This window comes from Panthera tigris, chromosome A3 (assembly GCF_018350195.1).
Source record: "Panthera tigris isolate Pti1 chromosome A3, P.tigris_Pti1_mat1.1, whole genome shotgun sequence".
NCBI classification, from domain to species: Eukaryota; Metazoa; Chordata; class Mammalia; order Carnivora; family Felidae; genus Panthera; species Panthera tigris.
In genome coordinates this window covers 103378648-103405510 of record NC_056662.1, presented here as the reverse complement: position 1 = coordinate 103405510, position 26863 = coordinate 103378648, and the positions used below count along the sequence as shown (strand labels likewise).

Sequence of the window (26863 nt, the reverse complement as noted above, 5' to 3'; positions counted from 1 at the left end):
TGAGGCTCACAGAGGGTAGGAAAAACGGGCTCTGAGTACGTGGTTAATGAGCGAGTCTGGTTCAAGTGGGTGGGACTGCCCTTAACAGTTGAGCTCCTCTGCCAGTGGCGGGATGCTGACCGAACATCTTTTGGGTTTTAGGTCGGTCAGTTTTTTCTCTCCCTAAACCATGGTACTGAGGTCACCTTGCTCTTGTTAAAGGGCGGGGGCGGTGGAACTGCATCCAGAGTTCTTATTTATTTGTTTCTTTTTACAATTATTATTTTTTTTTTCCCCCACCAAAATCACTTCCCCGTGTGGGTCCCCTTTTCCCCAAGCAGCATAAACGATTTAGCTACCTGGTGTGCTTCGGCAGCTGCCGCTTCCTGCAGGGAAGCCGCAAAGTTGAAATCATAATGATGAGGACACTCTGGAGAGCGCTGTGCCTCCGGTAGGAGTGAGAGAGAGAATGAGCCCATCATAAACTCAAGCCACTGAGAACTGACAGAGCGAGGGGACGGGTTTCTCCCTCATCGCTTTCTGTGTTTCCCCCCTCGTTTCCCCTTTAAAATGCTAGAGCGTATCGAATGAGCCCTCTCTCCCTCAAGGACTGTTCCAATCTCTTACATTTTCTTGGTCGTTCTTCTCTGTGGGTTGGCTGTTTTATTTTTATTTTTTTGGACAGTGGCTAGGTTAGTGGTACGGATAATTAAGAAGCCAGAGAGAGGTTTATTTTTACATTTTGTGCTAAATAGCAAAAATGAATGAGGCTAAGAGCTCTCTGGCCAAAGACTTTTTTGTTTTGTTTTGTTTTGTTTTAGTGCTTACAGTACTGACCAATTGGTTGGCCTTCAACAACTAATTATGGTAGGAACCAACACACATGGTGTGCATTATTTAGATCCTGCTTTAATGCCAGCATTTTGGCTTATGCGAACTTTCCAAATCAAGTGTCTTTGCCAGAAGTGACAAACCTCCTTTCCCAGAGTATATCAGATGTGTACGGGGATGGATGGCCTCCTGCCTCTTCCCCAGCTCACCAGATCTTTCCTGCCAGGACAGGGTCATTCTACTACTTCTCTTCCTACCCTCCAGGGGTAAGCACCTCTTCGCCACATGGGGTTTTGTGGGGGTTTTTTTTGATGTTTTGTGTGTGTGTGTGTGTGTGTGTGTGTGTGTGTGTGTGGTGTTTTCGTTGTTGTTGTTACTGCATCCAGCCTCAAATAATTCCTTTCTTTGAGAAGTCCTGGCTGACCTGATAAGACAAGGGCAGTCTCCAGAGACTTCTCTTAAAAAAAGATTCAGCTTGTCCACTTACGTTTCTGAAAAGCGCTCGCACATGTTAAAAGTTTCCCTGTGCAAACATATGTCAGAGAATGTTTCCTTAGGCTTCAGGAGTGTATTTCTTGGCCAGTGGGAAAGTGTAGTCTATGCACCTGAAAATCTGAATTCTGAGATAATCTTCACACAATCAGTCGCTTGTTGGTTTAGTTCAACCACATCTTCGATACTGTCAGCTCCAATTAAAGGTGCAATCCTGCCCTTTTGCCGTTGCCCCTGGATTCTCCAACCTGTCCCAGGGACCCCACATTCAGAGCTGGCAGTTATTGTCAGTCCCTTCTTGTCAAGAGGCTGAAGGGTAACTCGGGTGGCAGGCAGAATTAGAGGTGAAGGGGAGCATTTCCACTGGGATTCTGTACTGGCTTCTGGAGAGGGGGAAAGAGAAGACCGAGATTGAACAGAGCCTGAAAACAAAAGCCCTGTGTGTTCTTCTGACCCAAGTTTATCTCAGGCTGTATGGGGCTGGAATCCTCGGTCACGCTGTGGAGACAAACTGGGTGGCATATTGTAAGGTTCTTTGCCTTATAAGATGGAGAGTTATTTACCAATGCTTCAGTTTAAGGGCTTATGCATTTGGGGGAACTTTTAATTATTATCTTCATTGACCAGGAAAACAGAGGGGCAGGTTCTGAAACGATCATCCTAAGGGTCCAATGAGGTTTTTTCTTTTTATAAAAATCAGAATTGTGTGGACTGAGATTCTAAGCCATGGTGGAAATAGGTCATCGTTGTCTATTAGGCTTGCTATCAGCCAGGCATATGGTTTTGGCCCTCAGTTGGTTGCTATTTAAACAACAGACCCATATCAATGAGGTAGGGATTTTTAAGCCTGAGCAAGAGTGGAGGGCATGAGGAACTAAGTCATTTGGCCAGAAGGGGCAATGCCCAGCAGGCAAAATAAAACACATAGATGTGGACTCATCCAGCTAGGGGTCCCAGGTCATTAGATGTCCCGTCTTTACCTGTGAGCCTTGCCAGTGGGGTGTTTGGGAGTGAGAGTATATATAACCAGGGGTTGGGGGGTTTTGCCTGCTCCTCTGCTGTGAGGTCATGATGTGGTTCTATTTCACAGTCTTTACTGCACTGAGCCAACGGGTTGAAATGAGCCATAAGAAAGCAGAAACTCGAACGCGCTTTTTCTGTGTAGGAGTTCGTAATTGACACGCCGTGTGAAAATGCTGAGAAGATGTTCGTTGGAAACGCGATGCGTGGGAATTACGCGGCCGTGTTTGCTCAGCTCATCATAAATGGAAGGTCTCAAGGTTTGTTGCTGGCGCAGAAAGCGAGAATAATTTCCTTTACGATTACTATCTTCCAGCAAGTGCTTTACCCTGAAAGTGCATTTTACGGCACCGTTTTTGGCTTGCATAAAATTCAGTACCAACTTTATCTCTTAAATATTTACGATGACAAAATTTATGATTACATTTTGGCATGACAGTAGTCCCGTGTCCCCCCCCCCCCCCCCCCCCCCCCCCGCTTACCCACAGTTTTGCTTTCCGTAGTTTCCGTTACCTGCAGTCAGCTGTAGCCTGGAAAGAGATGATCCTTCTTCTGACGTGCCGTCAGAGGGTCAGTAGTAGTGTTCTCTGCATCCCAGGGCCTACATCATTCCCCACACATCTCATCATTCCCCGCACATCTCATCATCTCATACCATCAAGAGAAGGGTGAGTGCAATGTAAGAAGATATTTTGAGACAGAGAGAGCACAGTCATGTACCTCTTTTTAAAAAATGTTTAGGGGCGCCTGGGTGGCTTGGTCGGTTAAGCGTCCGACTTCAGCTCAGGTCATGATCTCACAGCGCGTGAGTTCAAGCCCCGTGTTGGACTCTGTGCTGACAGCTCAGAGCCTGGAGCCTGTTTTGGATTCTGTGTCTCCCTCTCTCTCTGCTCCTCCCCTGTTCATGCTCTGTCTCTCTCTGTCTCAAAAATAAATAAACATTAAAAAAAATTTTTTTTTAAATGTTTATTTTTGAGAGAGCACAAGTGGGCGAGGGGCAGAGAGAGGGGGACAGAGGATCTAAAGCGGGTTTTCTGCTGACAGCAGAGAGCCCCATGTGGGGCTTGAACTCACGAACTGTGAGATCATGACCTGAGCTGAAGTTGGACGTTCAACTAACTGAGCCACCCAGGTGCCCCCGCATAACTCTTACTATAGCATAGGGTTATAATTGTTCTATTTTATTATTAGTTATTGTTGTTAATCTCTTACTGGGCCTTATTCCTAAATTAAACATTATCATAGGTATGTATGTATAGGAAAACGCATGGCATGTATAGATGGGGTTGGTACTATCTGTGGTTTCAGGCATTCACTGAGGTCTTGGAACATATCCCTGTGAACAAGGGCGGGGGGGGACTGCTGTATACGATTCAGTCATAGAACTGGCTGAGCTTCAGGATCAACACAATTGTATACTGTCCCAGGAAATGAATAAAGCTCTAATTATATCTTTAGAAAAGAGAGTTTATTTTTTTTTTAATGCTTATTTATTTATTTTTGAGAGAGATAGAGAGTGAGTGGGGGTTGGGGGGCGCAGAGAGAGAGGGAGATAGAATCCCAAGCAGATTGTGCACTGGCAGCACAAAGCCTGATTCGGGGTTCGATCCCCTGAACCATGAGATCGTGACCTGAGCTGAAATCTAGTCAGATGCTTAACTGACTGAGCCACGCAAGTGCCCTGAAAAGAGAGTTTCGCGCTCTTTGTCATCCTTAGGGCCCCACTGTTGCACTGTTCCTGTCCGCGATGAAAACGGAAGCTTGTACCCAGGAGTGACGGCCGTTGATACGATGTACAAAGACGGTGAGTCCCCAGGTGACCCCTCCTACCCTCATCTGCATCTTTTGCTGCTCCCTGCCTCCCTCCCCCAACCCGAGGGAGGATCTATAATAATTCACCAGAGCAGTGAAGGCAGAGAAGACTCTGATTTTGAAGCCCGATGAGAGTCTTTTATGTGAGAGCTGTTGGGGAATGTTGAGGATTGCCATTTAGGAATGTGCACTGGCCTCATTTTCTCCCAGCCTCTCGCATTTTCTAGTCGCGAGGCAGCTTCGCCCTGGGTAATTTTGCCTCCTCTCCTCTTCTTGGATGTGTGGGCTCTCAGAGGGTGGGTTGAGGTGCTCTCTCTCCTGCCCCTGAGCCACAGCCTGGTGTTGGTGCCCAGGAGGCCCCTGATGAATCCTAAGGACCGACCCGGCTTGCTGGGGCTGTTGTACCGCAGGCTGAGTGGCTTAAACAACAGCACTGTATTGTCTCACGGCTCTGGAGGCTCTAAGTCCAAGGCCAAGGTGCTGGCAGGGTTGGTTCCTTCTGAGGGCTGTGAGGGGGAATCTGTGCCAGGCCTCTCTCCTTGGCTTGTCCATGGCTGTCTCCATGCTTACATGGCGTTCTCCCTTCTCGTGTGCGTGTCTGTGTTCAGATGTCCCCTTTTAATAAGGACACCAGTCCGTTGGATTAGGGCAACCCTGATGATCTTTTCTTAACTTCGTTACCTCTGTAAAGACCCTATCTGCAAATAAGGTCACATTCATAAGTACTGGGGGTTAGAACTCGAACGTGTGGATTTTGGAGGGCGGGGGGCACAATTCAATTTATAACACTTGGTGAGAGCAGGCCATACCCGTGGGCTCCACCGGTTGTCCACAGCCAAGGCCAAATCAAACCAAAGAAACAGGTGGGGAGAAGGAAAAAGGAAAGAAGAAAAAGAAAAGAGGGAGAAGAAGCCGATCCTTCGGTGGAGGGGATAGTCTCGCCTTGGCCTGTCAGTGTTTACTGACCGCCTCCACGGCTGCTGGAATGGGCAGTGGGTGGGGTTGTGAGTGCTCTAATTGTATCTCTCAGGGGTGACTGAGGCCCTTGCTGGCCTTGCCCCTTGAAAGCACCTCTTGAGCAGAGGACCCAGCTCTTGTGAAGTGGTGCCAGACATTGAAAACACAGGCAACTTCAGAAAGTCTGCTTTGGTTTCCTTGTAAGCTCCTACCTGCAACCGTGTCCTTGTCAAGGGATGATGTTCTAAATAAAGACATTTACTAAGTAAAGACTTTTTTTCCCCTTCAGATTAAATCTTTCTAAGTGCAGAATGAACAAAAAGTAGACCCCAGACTCTGATAGGTATCATTAGGAAAAGGGCCCAGGGGCTTTCAGGAACCTTCTGGGGAGTTGGGTCACCCCAGCCACCCACTGCTGTTCTTGTGGCCATTTTCTCTTGTCTTTTTAGACACTTGGCTTCACACATGTACCCCTTGTGCTGGGAAGGAAGCACTGGGAAAGAGGAAAAATTTGACTTCTCTATCACCGGAGGAGTAAGCAGCTTTCCTGCCTTCTCTGAGTTCAGGCTGACATTCCTTCTGTTGCCTAGAGCTCTTCCTTTCCAAGTCACAGCACCGAGATCCTCCACCTGAGCCCAGGAGCACAGAAGGCACAGCTCCTCAAGAAAACAGAGAGCATCCCCACCCCCACCCCAAATAGGGAAGCATCAGCCATTCTGGGAGTGAAAAAAAGGGTTTTGAGTTTTAGTGGAGACAGGCCTGGGAAGGAGCAGGGGTAGTGGTTCAGATGCTAGCATGGATTTGCCCCCTGCAGCTCTCTTCTGCTCTCTCTAGGCCTGCGTGGTGTGGATAATGGGATTTTAATATTTTGCGAGGTTCGGATTCCAAGGGAGAACCTTCTGGATAAGTGAGTAGTTTTCTCTTTAACTCAGGTTGACTGTGTGTATGATCTCGTTGCTCTCGCAAACTAGGCCTGGTGTCTCCGTCTCGTGGGCTGCACGTCTAGGCCGTCTTCGAACCACTCCCAGAAGTCTCTTGACTACCCACTGGAAAATGTGGATACAAAAATAGAAATAAATGAATATTACCCAGAATGCTGTTACCCAGACTAAATGATTGTTGCACACACTCTAATGTGTAACTCTAGACTTTTTTTCCATGCTAATGTACCAACAGAGAGAGGTATGTTTAATTTTTACTGCATGAGATCCACTTATAAATTCTATGTTTTATAATTCTTAATTCCTGTTTAACATTATGTCAAATGTTTTTATGCAACAGTAATTACATATACGCATTACCATTTTCAATATTGCCATGATAGACTATTGAATAAGTGATCTATGATTTATGTAATCCATCCCTTATTGTTGGGCATTTCGGTTGTTTCCTTGAAAAAAAATTTTTTTTTTCTATTATACACCAGGTAGTGTTTGTCTTCTTTGCGGGTGGCAGGAGATAAGGTATGGCCTTTCAGCTTAATAGGCTGTTGTAACCCGTACTACTTGGATGGATAATGTCAGAGATGCTCAGTGTCACTATTTCCCAGCATCCCACTGGTGTCAGGGGTGGGTTAAATGATGAGGTGAAGGCTTCTTCTTCGGGCGCACTTTGAGGGTGGAGCTCTAGGGGTTCACATTACGCTTTGCCAAGGCCAAGAAACACGAATTACCTTTATTTTTCTCAACAGCATTTCATGTATCCGATGAAAATCCTGACCTCCAGTGCTATTGAAATCTGTGAAAAAGCAATCAATCAAGCTGTGCATAATCAGCTGTCTCCCTGCTTTATGATAGATTTTTCTTTGACACTTCACTCCTTTTCATTGCCTGCAAGCCCTTGCCAGCAGATGCCAAAAGTTTCAGAAAAATGTGTGGGAAACAAACTGTAAAAGGACCAAATTCTGTTGACTACCCACCTCCCCCCGCCCTGAAGTGGTAGGAAATAAAATAGAAACAACGAAAGCATCTTCGCAGTGATCCTGATGTGTGCTGAAACCCTTAGGCCCCCTCAGGAGCTATCTGTGCCCGTGACAGCAGCCCTGAGGACTGCCAGCCTTCCCCAGAGGTGCCTGCACATTTCCTGGCCACTTATCAGCCGCACTCCCCTCTGGGAGATGGGGAAGAGGGAAGGAAAGCCACATGTGGAGCTCCCCATGTCTCACCCACTCTAATGAGCTCTCAGTGGCCTGGCCAGTCTGCCAGAAGCTGGACCCATTGGTTTAGCATTCATCCAATGCCCTCAAGATTAGAAAGTTAGATTCAACCAGAAAGAAAAGTGATAGTGAACTACATGATCTGTAGGAGGTTTGAGAATAACATAGAATTTTTTTTGATAAGCAAGATTTTATTTTATATTTACAGTTTATTTATTTTCAGAGAGAGAGAGAGAGAGAGAGGGAGAGAGGGAGAGAGAGGGAGATCACCCAAGAGAGAGCACGCACGCAAGCGGGGGAGAGGCAGAGAGAGAGAATCCGAAGCAGGGTCCAGGCTGTCAATGTGGAACTCGACTCAGGGATTGATGACTCTTGATTTTGACTCAGATTGTGATCCCACGAACCGTGAGATCATGACCTGAGCCTAAATCAAGAGTAGGACACTTAACCGATGGAGCCACCCATGTGCCCCAAGCAAGATTTGATTTTAAAGCCATTCCATTGGTATTTAAACTGCCCCCTAATATACCAGAGAACAGCAGTCGCAACACAGGTATTTTGAAGGAGGAGCCCCATTTTTGGGGTGTTGATAAAATGTATTCCAATAAATAGATGTTCAGATTCATTGGAATCCCTATGAAAATCCCAGTTACCTTTTTTTTTTTTTCAGAAATTGAGAAACTGATCCTAAAATTTATATGGCAACACAAGAGATTCAGAATAGCCAAAACAATCTTGCTAAAGAAGAACAAAGTAGGAGACTCACACTTCTGATCTGAAAATTTATTACAAATCTATAGTAATTGAGACAGTGTGATTATTACAGTGGATCCCCCTGAAAGTAGGTGGGAGGCAAAAAAGAAAAAGAAAAACCACTGTATTGGCATAAGGATAGATATGCAGACAGTGAAGTAGAATGGAGAGTCAAGGAATAAATTCTTACATTTATGGGAAATAAATATTCAACAAGGGTGATAAGACAATTTAACGAGGAAAGAATAGTCTTTTCAAGAAATAGTGTGGGGACAACTGGGTATTCACATGCAAAAGCCTGAATTTGGACTCTTATCTCATCCCATATATAAAAATTAACTCAAAATGGATCACAGATAGAGGCGCCTGGGTGGCTCAGTCGGTTGGGTGTCCTGGGCATCCAGCTCTTGAGTTCAGCTTGGGTCATGATCCCAGGACTGTGGGATCGACCCTGCAAGCGGGCTCTGCACTGAGGGTGGAGCCTGCTGGAGATTCTCTCTCTCTCTCTCTCTCTCTCTCTCTCTTTCCCCCCTCCTCCTCTGCCCCTCTCCCTGACTTAAGCTCTCTCATTCTCTCTCTCTCTCTCAAAAAAAAAAAAAAAAAAAAGATCATAGATGTAAATGTAAGGGCCAAAACTGTAAAGCTCTTAGAAGAAAACTTGGGTGTGAATCTTTGTGACCTTAATTTAAGCACCAAAGCACAAACAATCAAACAAAAACAGAGATAAATTAGACTTGAGTGAAATTAAAAAACTTTTGCAACTCAAAGGACACTATGAAGAAAGTGAAAAGACGATGCACAGAATGGAAGAAAATATTTGGAAATCACATATGTTGTAATATATATATGATACGTGTATACCATGTAGGTCATTTGCAAACCATACATATGTAGTATCCAGAATACAAAAGGAACTATTACCGTTCAACAATAAAAAGAAAAATGACCCATTTGAAAAATGAGCAAAGATCTGAATAGACATTTCTCCCAAGAAGATATGCAAATGGCTACTGAGCACATGAAAAGATGCTCAGCCTCATTGTCATTAGGGAAATGCCAATCAAAACCGCAATGAGACACCATTTTGCACCTGCTCAGATGGCTATAATAAAAGAGGCAGGCCATAATAAGGGTTGGCGAGGATGTGGAAAAACGGAAACCCTCCTACGCTGCTGGTGGGAATGTAAATGGTGTTGCTGATTTGGAAAAGAGTTTGGCACTTCTTCAAAAGTTCAAAATTTTCGTAGGAGCCAGCGGCAGCTCTGTTCCTGGGGAGGTGTGGGAACATTGTTCACAAGAGAGTTGAAAACACGTCCGCCCAAAAACTTGTACACACGTGTGCATAGCGTAAATATTCATAGTATCCGTAGAAGGGGAAACGACCCAAGTGCCGATCAACGGATGAATGGATAAGCAAAATACGGTGACTTCAGACAATGGAATATCATTGGCCCACGAAAAGGAAGGAAGTATATGATACATGCTAAACCACGCGTGAACCTTAAACACAGTGAGCTGAGTGAATGGAGGCAGACACAAAAGCCACACGTGGTATGATTCCGCTGATGTGAAATGTCCAGAGAAGACACATCCACAGAGATAGAGAGCAGCTTCATGGTTTCCAGGGCCTGGGGGTGTGATGGAGAGTGACCGCTAATAGTGTGAGGTTCCTTTTGGGGTGGTGAAATGTTGTGGAGTTGGATAGTGGTAATGGTTGTACAAGTTTGTGAAGGTGCTAAAAACCATTGCATTGCACGCTTTAGAAGGGATTTTATGGTATTTGAATTGTATATCAACCACAAAAAAGCGGATCGATGTGTGGTCTTCACACTCGGGCTCCGCTGTTGGCTCAATGAGGGTGGTCCTTATCCTTCTTTTTGCCCGGAGCCGCTACTGAGTCACAGGCTGGTGGTGGCAGGGAACCTGCTTTTACTTTTCATGGGTCATGCCTTTGTCAGAGTCTCCTGAGGAGATCTTGCCTCACCCTTGACTCTGCTATCTTGCGAGGGCGGTTCCAGAGACCTGTGGGACAACCCTGTGTGTGCATATGGTATCCTTTCTAGTGGTGCCAAGTTCTTCTTTTGTGTTAACCCTGCCCCTCTTTTCCACCTGCTTCTTCCCTACCCTAGGTTTGGCTCTGTGGCTCCAGATGGGCGGTCCCCTTCCCCTATTAAGAACAAGAGTGCAAGATTCAACGGGATGCTGGCAGCGCCGACCCCTTCAAGGTTAGCTGTGACTTTCCAAGCTATGGGTGCCACGAAGGTAGTCGACTCTGATTTGAATTTACATCACTGTTTATTCTCTGCTTATTCCAGGGATGGGTAACAGTTTCAGGAGCTGAGTTTCCTGAGCCACAGTTGGTATAATGTGGCTAAGGTTCATGGTTAGATACTGAGAAGCGCCAGTTGGCCATACCCAGAGAGCATTTCTGCACCCTTCTTATCATGGGATCCTATCCATCGGCATCTTAGATGTGCTGCTGATTATGGTGGGTGGAACATAGGCACTGTGGCAAAAGAGCCACAAACTTTGACCCTGGGGGAACGGGTCATTCAGAACAGACGCATCTGCTGGAGAAGCAGCTAAAAGCTGACATGTGAGGGAAGGCTGGCATATCTCAGCTGAGTTTACTGGGGAGCTTTGGTGGTCGTGTGGCTTTTTGGGGTGTGACATTCAGCGTCACAGGTTGGAGTCCATGAAGCCAGACCCCCGGAAGGCATCTCTACCTCGCCTCCTCCCATACCTTCCCCAATACCAACTAGTTTGGAAAGAGCAGCCCAGAGAGGAAAGTTCTGGAAGGCTCCTGCTCCTCCTCCTTCTCCTCCTCCTCCTCCTCCTCCTCAAGGCTCAGCATTATCTGTTCTCTGGGCCCTTTTCATCTCTTTGCATGAGGGAAAAGCCTGCTTTAAGCTCCACTGAGCTTGGTGGAGCTGGAAGAAAAATTAAGAAACCCATGAATATACATTGTGGCTTGAATCCAATTTTTCCATCAAGAAGGAATAAATTTCATTCACCTGACATCAGCACAAAGTTGTCTGACTAGCAGGAAAATCCTTCTTTACTCATTTCCACTATGTTGGTCCGGCTTCCCAGGAAGCCTGCCTGACAGGAGCTTCCCTGTGTTTTGTGTTTCCTGTCAGCTGGTACGACTGTGATGCCGTGAACACCCACACTCCGTACCGAGCCAGTGACCTCAAGTCTGCCCATGGGCACTGCTTCCCGCCCTTGTTTTTCGGCGGCCCTTAAAGGGTGTTCAATTCTGAAGCCCCGCGTCAGGAGTGGCTCAGCTGGTTGGTCCCCTTAGCTGAATCATCTGACAAATGAATGAGCTTGTGATGAACTGGGTGCAGAGGTGAGGCCAAGGCTCTATCCAGCACAGCATCAGAGTGCTGAGGAGGACTTCTTCTTCAAGTCTGTCATAGAAACCATTGCAGCCATTTCGAGACTCCAGAAAGAGGCAAAAGGAGAGAAGCCAGTGAGCTGAGAATTACGTTGTAGATGGGACAAAATCGGATTCAGGATCAGCTGGTGCCTCGATGGCAGTATCTGCATAATATCCCCTGTGATGGCAGGAGCCTTGGGGTCCCTTTGCGGAGAGTGTGCTCAGTGAACATGAAGGCCCCTGCTGGCTCCCGGCTAGAAGGCAGTGCAGAAAGCCTATGCTTTATGTTTCCGAGTGGGCGATGCTGTGTGAAGGACGCCCAGGCTGCCGGCAGCCCCATTAGCTCATTCAGCCTAGTGCTGGAGTCCCGAGGGGCAGGATCAGGACAGCAGAGACGGGGAAGTGGCAGACCTTCTGGAAGAGACTTGATTTTAAGTATCACCAGATCTGGAGCAAAGAAGATGGGAGAGAGGAGACAGAGTGGATGATTCTTTTCTTTTATGTTTATTTGATTTTGAGAGAGAGAGAGAGAGAAAGAGAGAGACAGCATGAGCAGGGGACGGGCAAGGAGAGGGAGAGAGAGCATCCCAAGCAGGCTCTGCACCGTCAGCAGGGAGCCCAACGCAGGGCTGGAACTCATGACTCGTGAGATCATGACCTGATCCCAAATCAAGAGTCGGCCGCTTGACTGGCTGAGCCGCCCCGGCGCCCCCAGAGTGGCTGATTTTTTAAAAGGTGTGCATTCTCCATTCTACTGAACGCTGGCACCGTAGAGGCATTATCTTGATCATGGGCTCTGAAGTCAGAAAACCGAGGGCTCCAGTCTCAGCCTAGACATGACCAGCAGTGGGGTCGTGGGCAAATCAAGAGCCCTCCTTAAGCCTTAGTTTCTTTGCCTGTGAAACGGGCCTTGTGATAACGGTGAGGCATGAGTGAGGGGGGTGTGTAGAGCATTGGCACAGAGCAGATGTTCAATAGCTCCGAGCCATTACTGACGTGATGCCTGTTGCCAGTGCCGCTGTTGCTGGGAAGACAGCAGCTGGCTGTAAGAAAGGAATAAATAGGCTTTTCCAGGAAAACAGATGCCTGGAATCCTGGCCTGCAGGTAATGAGGCAAGTCTGAGACGTTTTGCACAAGTGCGTAGTTTCCTTTGGATTCCTCTGTATCTGAAGCAAAATGCAGTGGCCGTGAGTCAGCACCTGCCCTGCCCAGGAGGCAGGTCGACTCTGTGACAGGGAGACCCGCTCGCGGAGCCTGCGACTCTGCACGGTTCGGGTGCCCCCGCTGCGCTCGGCCCTGATGGACAGCGACCCTGGCCACTGTGATCTCATCGCGCGCGTCTCGGGCGAGGATGATCTCACCCGTCCTCTTGGCAACTCCTCCTCTCCTAGGGCTCAAACGCATGACAGATGTTTTCTCGGCTGAAACCTAAGACGGCCCTGCTTGTTCTGCTCTCGCTGATGAGTGGAAAAATGGATCCTTTTCTCCTCCGTGCATTCCTCATGTATTAGAAAACTGTCACCGCGGCTCCCCATGGTGACATTTTGCTCAAGGCTGAGCATGCCCCGTCCTTTTAAACTTTGCCCAGATGTCTTATTCTTCATGGTTCTCTCTCATTTCCATAGTTTCTCAGCATTTTCAGATTTTTCTCTTAAAGGCTTGCCTTAATAGCCTTCCTCCAATTTGTGTCCAGAGTGCTGTGCCAGATTAAGTGATTAGCAGGAACAAAAGGAAAAGGAAACCAAGATGTTTGGCAGGGGTGGGAGGTGGGGGCTTGGGAGGGTTCTGTAGCTGAAGTGGGGAGGCTGGGAGGCCTTTCCAGAAGGAGGAGGGAAGTGGGGGAAAGTCACCGTGAGTTTGGAGGCAGAAGTAGAGGGAGTGTGAAATGTGAAGGAGGTCTAGCCCATCATTTTGGGTTAATTTTGTGTGGAAGTACATATTTCAGCATAAGACAAGCCGGTCCCCGCTCGCCTAAGGGTCTTCCCTAGTCTTTTTCTTTTTTTTGACGTTCATTTGTTTTTGAGAGAGAGAGAGAGAGAGAGACAGAGAGAGAGAGTGCAATCGGGGGAGGGGCAGAGAGCGAGGGAGACAGAATCCGAAGCAGGCTCCAGGCTCCGTCCGAGCTGTCCACACAGAGCCCGAACTCACGGACAGTGAGATCATGACCCCTGAGCCAAAGTCAGACGCTTAACCGACTGAGCCCCTCCCTAGTCTTTTAAAGTAGGTATTGCACAGAAGCGGGGTCTCTCCCCCAGAGTCCCGAGCCGCTCTGGGAGGGGCTGGGGAGCCTGCATTTGCAGCAAGTTCCCAGGTGATGCTGCCTTTACTGGTTGGGCACCGCACTTGGAGAACCCTTGTGCAGAGCGGATGCCTACCGTTGTAACTTTCCAGCCCTGTCCCAGCCACCTTGTCACCCTCCTGGCCTCCGAGGGCCCCTAGGATCATGGCCCAAGTTCTCTTCTGGTCTCTAGTGACTTGCATGACTTCTCACTCCACCCTCCTTCTCACATGCTGTTGTGCTGCCTAGCAAGCCCACCCCCACTTTTCACTTGGTGAGTTTTTGTGTACATGTCAGAGCTCAGGCGAGTGTCCCTTCTTCAGAAAGGTCACAGCCTACGGGTGGTGCTTCTGTCATGTGCCCAAGGCACTGCACTCCCCCTTGCAGCATTTATTATGGTTACGACCAGCTAAAGACATGATAGGCCGTTTCTGCATCCTTGCTAGCCTAAAAGCTCATTGCAGTGCGGGCCCTGCCGGCTTCATTCACGGCTGAGTGTTCAGCTTCCCACATGGTAGGGCACATAGTAGGAGCACAGCGAGTAGGAGTTGACAGAACGAATGAAGAATGCATCAGAATCCACAAACTGATTTGTGAACTAAGCATTCAACACGTGTTTATTCTCATGCCCCACACCCCAACCCCTCGACCCATTCCAGGGTGGCAGGGAAGAAGGATGTTGCTAACCCCTTCCTTCGGACTCTACATGTAATATGTGCTTTACAGGTGTTAACTTCTTTCTCCTCACAACAGCTCTGAGAGAGTTCCGTTGGTATATGGGGAAACTGAGGCATGAGGAGGTTAAAGGAATCTGTCCAAGGTGGGCATTGAATATACATAGGCTGACTCTGCTGGTCCTTGGTAAGGGAGACGGAAGGAAGGTCATACCCTAGTATGTTGTGTAGATAAGATTGACATGTAGATATTATTGAAAGATACGGTTGACTTCGGTGGGAACAGGGGCAGCCCAAATGCACTACATGAAACCTAAGAAGCTGGAGGTTCTCAGGCATGTTCATGAGCTGCCCAATTAGCTGAGTTACAGCTTTGGGCCACAGAAGGCCGTGAGCTGGCCTGTGAGTTGTTGGCTGAGGAAGATCCTCACCACAGCCGCCAACCAGGTCTGCAGCTGCTGGGAGCCGTGCTCCTCCTTCTCACCTTATCCTAGTGCCAGTGCTGAGGCAGGCAGAGGGAAGATGCCCCATATAAAGTTGTTCGGTTGAGATGTGTGGGAGTGACATGCATGGAAACAGCTGGAATGTTGTGCTTACTCCAGAGGCCATTAACAGCATGGACTCCGGAACCAGCCTCTTGGATTTGCAGCCTGCCTCTGCATGACCTTGGCAAGTCACTGAGCCTCGCCACGCCCCTAAAAAGAAACACAGCACTGCCTCGTAGAGCTGTTGTAATACAGGCCTGAGTGGGTCAGCACCTGTAAAGGGCTTCTAGGGTGCAGGCATACACTAAATCGTCAATACGCGGAGGCTGCTATTATTATTATAAGGGATGTGGGGGCTTATGTGATCAAGGTCAGGAACGTAGATCGTGAAAATGACCTCTGAGGTTGTGGGGATACCAAACTGGGTTTATAACCCATGCTCAGCCCTTTGTGGTACTGGTGCTTGAGCTGACAGTGGAGAATTATGAGGCTGAAGCTGGATGTGGCTGGAAAATGTCTGTGGTCATGGGTGTCTGTGGATATGGGATGGAGAGCAGTGAGGTCCGTGCCATCTGACTGTCTTCCTGGGGTGCAGTGAAGGACACATGGTCTTGAGAGAAGAGTGGAGAGAGTGAATGACCCTCTCTGAGTCATAAAAGGTTGCGGTATGTATGATGGTGGATAGCTTTTCCCACTTCCTGGGGCTGAAGGGAGAGCAAAGGGAAGAAAATGGTTTCATGTGGGACACTCAGAACTTGTGACGGGAACATGATCTTTTCTGATAGTGAGCCTTGTTGGACATGAATAAAGGGCCTGAGGAAGGTGGTAGGGTCCACGTTTTCAAGAGAGTCTCTCTCTCCCCTATTGATGGGAGTGCGGGGATATCCTGGCCTTGAATAACCTTTTCAAGACCTTTGACTGTAAGGTTTCATGGAGAATTAGAACAACAAAGAAGAAGAGGTAGGGGGTAAATGAGCCTTCTGAGTCAAAGTGAGCTCTTTAAACCACAAGGGGCGTGATGGCGTGTTGGATGAACACAGCTGAGCAGGCTGTGTGTTCCTGCTGTTCTCTGGCCTTAGCTTGGGGCTTCCCCTTCACCCAGGCTTTGACACATCCTCAGAGATGTCTGGGATGTGAGTGTTCTTACCCTGGTGCTGGCTCCTGCATCTGGCTCTGTGTGCTTTAGTCACTGGCTGGGGCTGGGGCTGGGCAGCTCGTGTCAGAGTGTGACAGTTTGCCTGCCCTGACAGCCATGAACCAGATGCTATGACATTTTTCCCCGAGTTGATGCTCCCTCAGTCCCTAAAATTAATAACCTCAATTTCTGTGGCTACCACTATGATAATATCAAGTTTTTGTCTGTTTAATTCTTGCTAGGAGGTCACCCACTGTAGTTTTCTTCTGGAATCATTTTATGTTTACCTCTCCTTCTTGTCACTCAGTTTGATCTTATTTTTATCATTATAAATAGAACATTTAGTGGGCAGAGACTATGTCTTTTTATTCAGCTTTAGTGTAGGTCCTAGTAGAGCACTAAAAGTCATGCAGTCTTTTTATCCTTCCTTCCTTCCTTCCTTCCTTCCTTCCTTCCTTCCTTCCTTCCTTCCTCTCACCTCTCCATCCATCTATCCATCCATCCATCCACTCATCAATCAGCCTGTCAATCTTCACACTATAGACCCACCTGTCCATTCATCCATCTGTCTGTCCATCTATCTGTCCATCCAGCTCACCCATTCATCCATCTGTTTATCCACTGATCCACTCACCTATCCATCCATCCATCCATCCATCCATCCACCCATCCATTCATCCATCCATCCATTCATTCACCCATCTACCCACCCATCCCACTTCAAAGACTCTGAACACAAGGGTGATCCATTCATGAAAGATTTCATAGTTAACGGGGAGCTATAGGATGTTCTAAAGAAAAGCAGTCACCTTTCTAATGGATACCATATTTTAGAAAAACTCCCTAGGCAAGAGTGTGTCAGGAGGAGTCAGAGGCATACACCATCCTCCAGAGCCTGGCCCTCACCCAACAGTAAGGACTAAGAAGCATCTCTGTAGGGTCTTGTACCCACGAGGGCTTGGGGTGGGGACTAAACTGAATGGGATTGGATGGAAATGGAAGTACTCTGACAATGATCGCACTGAGACTTCTGCCCTGTCAAGAGGCATGGAATAATGGAGGGTAGAGTGAGGGGAGGAGATGGGTTCCCTAGAGTAATGTCTTGAAAATGTGTGATGCTCACAAGTGTGTGTATCATTGAAATTCAGGAGGCAAAGTTGACTGATGTTTATTCCGTTGACACTTTTGTGATGTGGCCAGTCATTTGGTATCACAGAGAGTTGGAGCACTGAAAATGGAGCTCATCCTGTGTCAGTTGTATACTTGTCTTTTTAGACGTGTATGCTTTGAGGAAGTAGATTCACATTGCTCATCTCGTTCTACTCAGGTTGGCATTATTCTTTCTCTAGCGTCCTCACACATACATACACAGGTGTAAGGGGCAGAGTAGCAGGACTTGTTCCAATGCCGGGGAAGACCCATGGGATGGATAAAGGGTTTGAGCTGGGTGAGCCTCAGAGGGGCCATCTGTGAAATAGTTTCCAGTTTTCTGGTGTAGAAACTTCTTCCCCAGGTTGACCGCCAGAGGGTAGCAAATACCAATAATGACTTGCAGATTATTTTTCTTATCTATTTCTTTGCTTTTGTATGGAAGAAAAGGCTGGGATTTTGTTGCTCTCATCAGTTTAGCGCCTTGTCAGCTATGAGTGCTGATTATTACAAAGTGGTCAATATAAGGAGAATGGGGGTGCATCAGCTGAGTAACCGTCTGGCTCAAGACCAAGATTGTATGTAGGATGCAGTTATCTGGATGACTCTTCAGGATATAATTTGACTCACAAATGTCTTAAAAAATAAGTTTGCAGCATTTGGGGCGGGCGTGAAAATGGTGAAAAATTTTATCTGTGGTGTTTCCATGGCAGTTTGCATTTTTAACAACTGAAATTTAAACATTGATTCTTTAAAAGGCACATCTGCTGCCTTTTCCCCCAAAGAGCAAAGAGCTAAGGATCCAGTACAACTACAGAGAAGGAGCACATGACGTGAATTTTTGAAGTGGTTATTTTAAAGAATTACCGTTTCGAATGTACTTCGATTCTGTGAGCCCATGTTGGATGAGACGCTGTGGGTAAGTGAGCGGAGCCGACCGGGAGCAGGTGTGTGCCCCCTGGGAGCTCCTGGTGTAGCCAGGGAACTGAGATACTTCAGCATTGTGAGGGGCTCCCTGTGAGGAGGCCTCCAGGGGTTACACTGGCAGGAGGGGAGAGGGCGTGGCGATGGTATGGAGAATAACCCTTCATAGAAGGAGAGCCCTGAGATTTTTATGGTTGGAAGCGACCTCAGAGATAAGAGTCCGGTGCAGCCATTTCTAAATGAGGTCTCCGGGTCTCTCAGGCACAAAGACCTAGAAGTTGACCTCCAGCCCTCCAGCACTGAGCAAAGTCTCCAGGTCACATCTGCAGGTGGACAGCCCGAGAGCGCAGGTGGTATATGGAGTTTTTCCGTGCCGTAGGAGAGGAAAGCCTTGGGCATCCCTCCCCCTTTGATGTGGCCAAGGAATGTGAGATGTCTGTGACTCTGAGAACATTTCAAGGAACAGAGCTCTCGTGAACTAAGTCATCAGAGGCTGAGAAAACCTTGTAGGAAACCCCAGTCTCCTCAAACCCTGCACTGTGGCCGTGGCGGCGCTGAGAGCGGCGGTGACGCTGTTGCCAGTGTAGACTGCTTCCAAGCTGCTCTGAGCCCGGGTCCTGCCTCGGGCTTGCCTTCCTCGGCTCTCGCAGCCCGCTCACCTAGGACAGGTAGAAAGAGCGCCCAGGCTGCGGCTGTGAGGAGCGTCATCGGCCCTGTTGTCCGTCTCCGGGGAGCATCATTTGCACCAGCCAGGAGGTCAAGTGTGGATGATGAACGGCTGGCTTGCTGTCCTTAGGAGCTTGTCTACCGGAAACTTGATACTCCGTGTAGCACAAATGCCCGTGCAGGCCTCCGTACCTTTTCCTTCCTCCACATTTCATTAACTCCATTCTTCCGTCCCTGTGGATGAATCTGTGCGTTGGTAGGCTCTCAGAGAAAAAGGCGACAGGAGCTCAAGCCGTCACCAGATAATAACTCCACGTACTGAGTGCCTCCCTGAGCGTTTTATACGTCGTCACTCCTTTAGTTGTCACGGCAGCCCTGTGAGATGGGTGCCGTCACCATCCCCGTCTTCCAGATGAGAAAACGGAGACATGGAAAAATGGTAACAGCTCGCGCTGGGTCTACCGGGCCTCACAAGGCGGCAGCCCGCCGCTGGGGTCCTGCCCTTTGCCCGCACCGGGATGGCTTTTTCAATCCTCAAGCAAGGAGTTCTGTGAGCCCGGCCCGGACCCTGCTCACCGACACTCTGGGACCACTTTGGCGCACGATCGTATTTGCTTTGGTTAACCAAACCAAACCAAAAATTAAAAAAGGAATTCGTCTCCATTTAAAAACGTGGCAGTTCCACTGAGACTGGGATCTGGCAGATGCCAAATGGTTAGCGGCTGGGCCAGAATCCCGGCTTCTTTCTCCACTGTGGCCTGGGACCTGATTTGTTTTTTAGCGGCACTGTCTACTTTGCATGATCGCCGTGTGTCACAGTGGTCCTGAGCATCCATCTGTCTGTGTGCTGGGAGCAGGACTGGGGAGGGGAGACAGGCTGACCCAGCCTTTGTATCCAGTGTCCTTCTTTTATGGGCCAAAGGTCCATTCATAGTGAACATTTGTTGAGTGTGTACAACTCTGAGCTCAGTTCAGTGGGATGATTTTTATTTTTATTTTATTTTATTTTTTTAAATGTTTATACTTTTGAGAGAGAGAGAGACAGAGGCAAAGAGAGAGAGAGAGAGAGAGAGAGAGAGAGAGAGAGCACGAGTGGGGAGGGGCAGAGAGAGAGGGAGACACAGAATCTGAAGCAGGCTCCAGGCTCTGAGCTGTCAGCACAGAGCCTGATGTGGGCTTGAACCCATGAACCACGAGATCATGACCTGAGCTGAAGTCGGACACTTAACTGAGCCACCCAGGTGCCCCTGTGTAATTATTTTTAATTTTTAAGAGCTCTTTCTCTTAACTATTCATTTTCTATAGGTATATGTTTTTGTTTTTTAGATGCAGTAATTCTGTAATCTCTCTATAGAGATCAGTTGGAGATTTTTTTCAGAGTTCTCTTCTCTAAATTCTCAGTTTTTTTCCCCTACAGGGTCAGTTGGGATCAAGTAGAGAGAGAGAGGGTTGGGGGGCAGAGAGACTGGAACTCATCAATTACAATCAATGTGAGGTTAGTGCTAAGATGGGGTTATTAGCAGGATCAGGCCAAGGGCCACCAGGATTAGCGTAAGCCATTCAGAGGAGTGTTCCCCCAAAGACTTTACACTGACTTTTCAAGGATAAGTAGAAACTGCTTGGGAAATAAAGTGGAGGAAGAACATTCCAGGCAGAGGGGAGACCATGCATGAAGGCACAGGGGGGTAAACCAATGAAGCCCATTGTGGATGAACAGAAGGCTCTGTGTGGCCAGAGTTCGTATGGCCTGCTTGAGAAGTCATAGTGGTTACCCACCCCCCTAACCAAGCTGGCGGGTAAGCTGGGGCCATAATGGAAAAGGGCTCGTGAGCCATGGAGAACCTGCGAAGGAAGGGTTGCATGCGGGGTAAGAACGTGACCAGAAATGCATTTTAGATAGACTGTCATGGCAGATGGGTGCAAGATAGAGAGGGTGAAGGGTCCAGAGTTGGGACTAGGATAGTGGTCCAAGTAAGACATGATACACCGTTGGTATGGAAGGGGTGAGGGAAAGAATAAGGTGTTTATGGGAAGGACAGAATAGAGAGGATATTGGAGATGATTGGATGTGAGAGACCAAGGATGACAGCAGGTCTGGCTTTGGTGACTGCGTGACTTGAATTCATTCAGGGAGTTAAGAAGGAGTTGCCTCCTCTGCTCCCACCAATAGAAATTTTCCTATAAATATACACCTGGCTTGACTCTACCCTTTACTTACACTACCACAGGGGTTGTGCGGTGACCTACCTCGCTGGAAAGCTGGAGATCAATACCTTGGCATTTTTGGAGGCCTGCTGTCCCCCTTCCCCCTTCCTCAAGGAGCTGGTGTTGAGGGCTGGCCCCTTCTCATGGGGAGGGCTTCCTGTCTAGTGTTGCTGGGACTGCATGGACAAGTGCGTCTGAGGCTGGACTGCGGTATGAGCGAGTCCGCTTCCTCTAGCCTGGCTTGAATCAATAAGAAAGGCGACATTTTGGCCTGTGTCCGCTGTTACTTGCTTTATTTCTCAATTAGCATAAAAGCCAGGTGGGGGTGCCTTGTAAAACGCAATGTAGGGACCATAAAAGGGAGGGATGTTGGCCATATTTAAGCACAGTCCCCTGCTCCTGTGAGGATATGTGGCCCTACTACATTATTACACGGTTTAGGGTAGGGGGAAATCCTGCCTGCGTTGTAGGGAATCCCTCTGGATGAGACTTGATCACAGTTTGGAGACGTGTGGCTGGAGCAGGAAGATGTAAACTGAAGAATGGACACTCCCTGCCTGCAAGGTTGGCCCTGGGTGGAGTGCCTGAGGGCTTCTATGGAATCACCTCTATTTGCTGCTCAGAAAACTCAGAAGCAAGTAGGTCTTGCTTGGGGTGCCTGACCTGGGAGGTCAGTCTTTGGGAATGTCAGCTTTAAGAGAGGAGGATCTGTGTCTTCTTGGTCACTGTTGTCCCCTCTGAACTTAGGACAGGGGTTGGCACTAAGTAAGCACATAGTGAATGAATGGATGGATGGATGGATGGATGGATGGATGGATGGATGGATGGATGGATATAGGGATGAAGGGAAGGCTTCTTTGATGGAGAAGAAGTCAGTCCAGATGACAGCTCCATGGAGATCAGATGCATGTCATTTGGTGGCATTTTAAATGAATTAAGGGCAGTGGACCCTGATCTGAATCTTTAAAAAAATTAAAAGCAGATATTCTCCATTTCTTCTGTGTGTGTACCAGACTTTCATTTTATAACTCTGGAGCTTGCCCACATCAGGGTATATTCAGTCCATGAAGGCGTCTATACAGGCAGAGACTATTTGGGGTTTTTTTATTTCCTGCAGAGCTCACTTGCTCCCTGGCTCACCCTTGCAGATTGCTCATGGGTGAGCCTCATGGGTCTGACGACATTGTCAGTGTGACTGGAGTGCTATTCTGGGCAGATGACGCACAGGTCTGGGGATGGTCCCTCATTCTCTAGAGATGGCCGAGTAACAGGATTAAAGCTTCAGAGCACGGCCCCGGTCCCAGCCTGGAGGAGCTGGGTTAAGGGGGATTCTTTCTGGGCGACAGAAATGATCTCATACTCAGCACTACAGATCCGACTGAAGTTCCTCCGACGGGCCACACCTTGGAACATCTGGGCTCTGCCCATGACTTCCCCATCTCCTTTGCCATTCAGCCATTCTGTCCAAGGGTAGCTGTCCTTTCCTCAGGAAACTTCCCCGCCCTTGCAGCTGCCCTTCCTGCGTGGAGCCCTCACGGCACCTCGCGTGTGGGGCCCCAGATGTCAACTGTTGCCTGCTTCTCCATCTGGCAGTTAGACTGGCAGCTGCTAGAGGACGGGGGGCCTCACGCAGCAGCAGGTGCCGAGGAGGCCCTCGATAAATATCTGTGAGCTGATTCAGCCCCGGGGACTCCCCAGCCCCTCGCCGGCATCTTTGCTCTAAGGAAGTCCAGGAGCAGGGAAAGGGAGCTGCCATGTGCTGACTGCTCACTGACGGGCCAGACGCGCGATGCTGCGTGTGCATTTTCTCACCCAGCGCTCATGACAGCTCTACCCTGGTTCCCACTTTACAGATGAGAAGACAGAGGCCCTGTGAGCTAAGGTAGCTTGGCAAGGGCACACGGCTCACGTGGGGCAATGCAGTGTTGTGCCCACCTCGCCCTCGAATGGCTTGAGGGTCCCTCTTGAACAGCTCTTGTCAAAGACCCCCTTTTAAAAAAATCTTTCTCTTGGGGCACCTGGGTGGCTTGGTCGGTTAAGCGTCCAACTTCGGCTCAGGTCATGATCTCACGGTCCGTGAGTTCGAGCCCCGCGTCAGGCTCTGTGCTGACAGCTCAGAGCCTGGAGCCTGTTTCAGATTCTGTGTCTCCCTCTCGCTGACCCTCCCCTGTTCATGCTCTGTCTCTCTCTGTCTCAAAAATAAAGAAACGTTAAAAAAAAATTTTTTTTTTTTAAATAAAAAATCTTTCTCTTTTTACCTGAAGTATAGTTGACATACGATAGTATATTAGCTTCAGGTATACAACACAGTGATTTGACATTTACGTACTTTACTCTGCACTCAACGGGAAGTGTGGCCACCGTCTGCCACCCTGCAAAGTTATTACAATATCACTGACTATCTTCCCTATGTTGTACTTTTCATGCCCGAGACTTATTTATAACTGGAATTTTGTAACTTTTAATCCCCCTCACCTGTGTCGTGCTCCCCTGCCCCTCCTCTCCGGCAACCACCAGTTTTTTTTTTCTCTGTCCTTAATGAGTCTTTCTGATTTTTTTTTGTTTGTTCATTTGTTTTGTTTTTTGGATCCCATATGTAAGTGAAATAAGACGCCATTCGTCTTTCTCTGTCCGACTTATTTCACTTAGCATAATACCCCCTAGGTCTGTCCGCATCATGAATCGCAAGATTTCGTCCTTTTCATGGCTGAATCAATCCATTGTGGTATTTACGTACCACATCTTCTTTGCCTGGTCATCTATCAGTGGACTCTTAGGTTGCTTTCATATCTTGGCTGTGGTAGACAATGCTGTAACAATAGCACATGTCTTTTTGAATTAGTGTTTTTCTTTTTCTTCCGGTAAATACTCAGAAGCGGAATTACCGGGTCGCACATATTTCTGTTTCTAATTTTTTGAAGAACCTCTATACTGTTTTCCATAGTGGCTGCACCAATTTGCGTAAGGGTTCCGTTTTCTCCACATTCTCGCAAACACTTATGTTTTTTGTCTTTTTGATAGTAGCCATTTTGACTGGTGTGGGAGGATATCTCATTGTGGTTTTGATTTGTGTTTCCCTGATGATGAGCGATGTTGAGCATCTTTCCATGTTTTTGTTGGCCATCTGCATGTCTTCTTTGGAGAAATGTCTGTTCAGGTCTTCTGCCCATTTTTAAATCAGATTGTTTGTTTTCTTTGGTGTTGAGTTGTATGAATTCTTTATACGCTTTGGATATTAACCCCTTATCAGAAATACTGTTTGCAAATGGCCTCTCCCATTCAGTGGGTTGGCTTTTTGTTTTGTTGATGGTTTCCTTTGTTGTGCAACAGCTTTTTAGTTTGATGTAGTCCCAGTTTTTTATTTTTGTTTTTGTTGCCCTTGTCTGGGGAGACAGATCCAAAAAAATATTGCTAAGACCAATGTCCAACAGTTTAGTGCCTATGTTTCCCTTTGGGAAATTTATAGTTTAGGTCTCACATTTAGGACCCTATCCATTTTGAGTTTATTTTTGTGTATGGTATAAGAAAGGGGTCTAGTTTCATTCTTTTACATGTAGCTGTCCAGTTTTCTCAACACCACTTATAAAAGATAGTCTTTTTTCCACCGTATATTCTTTTTTTTTAAGTTTATTTATTTTGAGAGAGAGAGAGCACAAGCAGGGGAGGGGCAGAGAGAGGGAGAGAGAGGATCCCAAGCAGGCTTTGCATTGCCTGACATGGGGCTCGAACTCATGAACTGTGAGATCATGACCTGAGTCGAAACCAAGAGTTGGACACTTAACCGACTGAGCCACCCAAGTGCCCCTTCTCATTGTAAATTCTTGCCTCTTTGTTGTATATCGATTGACCATATAAGTGTGGGTTTATTTCTCAGTTCTGTATTTTGTTCTATTGATTTATGTGTCTATCTTATTTTTGTGCCAGTACCATGCTGTTTTGATTAATATAGCTTTGTAGTATTGTTTGAAATCTGGGCTTGTGATTTCTCCAGCTTTGTTCTTCTTTTTTTTTGAGATTGCCCTGGCTGTTTGGGGTCTTTCGTGGTTGCATACAAATTTTAAGATATTGGTTCTAGTTCTGTGAAAATACTGTTGCTATTTTGATAGGGATTGAATTGAATCTTTAGATTGCTTTGGGTAGTATGGATATTTTCACATTATTAATTCTTTCATTCTATGGGTATGTTCCATTTATTTGTGTCCTCTTCAGTTTGTTTCTTCAGTGTCTTATAGTTTATAGAGTACATGTCTCTCGCCTCCTTAAATTTATTTTTTAAATTAAATTATTCCTAGATATTTTATTTTTTTGTTGCAATTGTAAACAGGGTTATTTTCTTAATTTCTCTTTCTGCTAGTTTGTCATTAGTGTAGAGAAACAATATACAGAAGTTTCTGTATGTTAATTTTGTATCCTTTAACTTAGCTGAATTCATGTATTAGTTCTAAAAGTTTTTTGGTGGGGTCTTTAGGGTTTTCTAGATGTGGTGTCATGTCATCTGCAAATAGGGACAGTTTTATTTCTTCCTTACTAATTTGGATGCCTTTTAATTTCTTTTTCTTGTCTTATGGCTGGGTCTAGGACTTCAAGTGCGACATTGAATAAAAGTAATGAGAGTGGACAACCTTGTCTTGTTTCTGGTCTTAGAAAAAAAAAAAAAGCTTTTGGCTTTTTACCTCTGAGTATTATGTTATTGTGGATTTGTCATATATGGCCTTTAGTATGTTGAAGTGTGTTTCTTCTATACCCACTTTTTTTTTTAAGATTTTTATTTTTTTAAGTAACTTCTACATCCAATGTGGGGCTTGAATCCATGACCCTGAGATTAAAAGTCACACGCTCCACTGAGTCAGCCAGGCGCCCCTATGCCCACTTTGTTGGGAGTTTTTATCATGAATGGTTGTTCAATCTTGTCATAAGTTTTTTTTTCCCCCTGTGTCTATTGAGATGATATGATTTTTATCCTTCATTTTGTTATCGTGGTATATCACATTGACTTAATTGCAGATATTGAATCATCGTGTCTCCTGAATAAATCCCACTTGATTGTGGTAAACGCTCTCAAATGTATTGTTGAATTAAGTTTGCTAATATTTTGTTGATGACTTTTGCATCTATGCTCATCAGGGATATTAGGCTATAATTTCCTTTTACTTTTTTTTTTTTTTTTTTTTTTTGTAGTGCCTCTGTCTGATTTTGGTATCAGGGTAATGCTGGTTTTTAAAATGAATTTGGAAGCATTCCTTCCTTTTCAATCCATTAAATCTTCTTAAAATATTTGGTAAAATTTACTTGTGAAGCCATCTGGTCCCAGACTTTTGTTTGTTGGGAGTGTTGTGATTACTGATTCAATTTCATTACCAGTAATTGATCTATTCAGATTTTCTATTTTTTCCTTATTCTGCCTTGGAAGATACATGTTTTTAGGAATTTATCCATTTCTTCTAGGCTGTCCAGTTTGTTAGTGTAAACTTTTTTGTAGCTGTCTCTTAATCTTTTGTATTTCTGCAGTGTGAGTAGTAACTTCTTTTTTTTTCCTTCCTGATTTTATTTATTTGCATCCTCTCTCTTTTCTTATTGATGAGTCTGGCTAATGGTTTATCGATTTTGTTTATCTTTTCAAAGAACCAGCTCTTAGTTTCATTAATCTTTTCTACTGATTTTTTTCAGTCGCTATTTCATTTATTTTCATTCTAATCTTTATTATTTCCTTCCTTTTACTAACTGTGATCTTTGTTCTTCTTTTTCTTTTACATCCTTTGGGTGTAAGGTTAGATTGTGTATTTGATCTTTGTTTCTTGAGATGGGCCTGTATTGCTATAAATTTTCCTCTTAGAGCTGCTTTTGTTACATCCCAAAGATTTTGAACCACTGTGTTTTCATTTTCATTTGTTTCAAAGTTGTTTTTTTTTTTAATTTCCTCTCTGATTTCTTCATTGACCCATTAGTTGTTTAGTAGCATGTTGTT

General features: G+C 46.5%; 1 protein-coding gene across 1 annotated transcript in view; it reads left to right on the top strand.

Annotated features, from left to right (window-relative positions):
* The window catches only part of LOC102957303 (acyl-CoA oxidase like), a 114001-nt gene that overhangs the window by 64332 nt on the left and 22806 nt on the right, over positions 1-26863 (top strand). Inside the window, exons 8-11 of the mRNA XM_042979846.1 lie at positions 2468-2582; positions 4040-4126; positions 5926-5998; positions 10129-10224. Coding sequence (XP_042835780.1) covers positions 2468-2582; positions 4040-4126; positions 5926-5998; positions 10129-10224 — 371 coding nt within the window. The remainder of the gene's footprint in view (positions 1-2467; positions 2583-4039; positions 4127-5925; positions 5999-10128; positions 10225-26863) is intronic.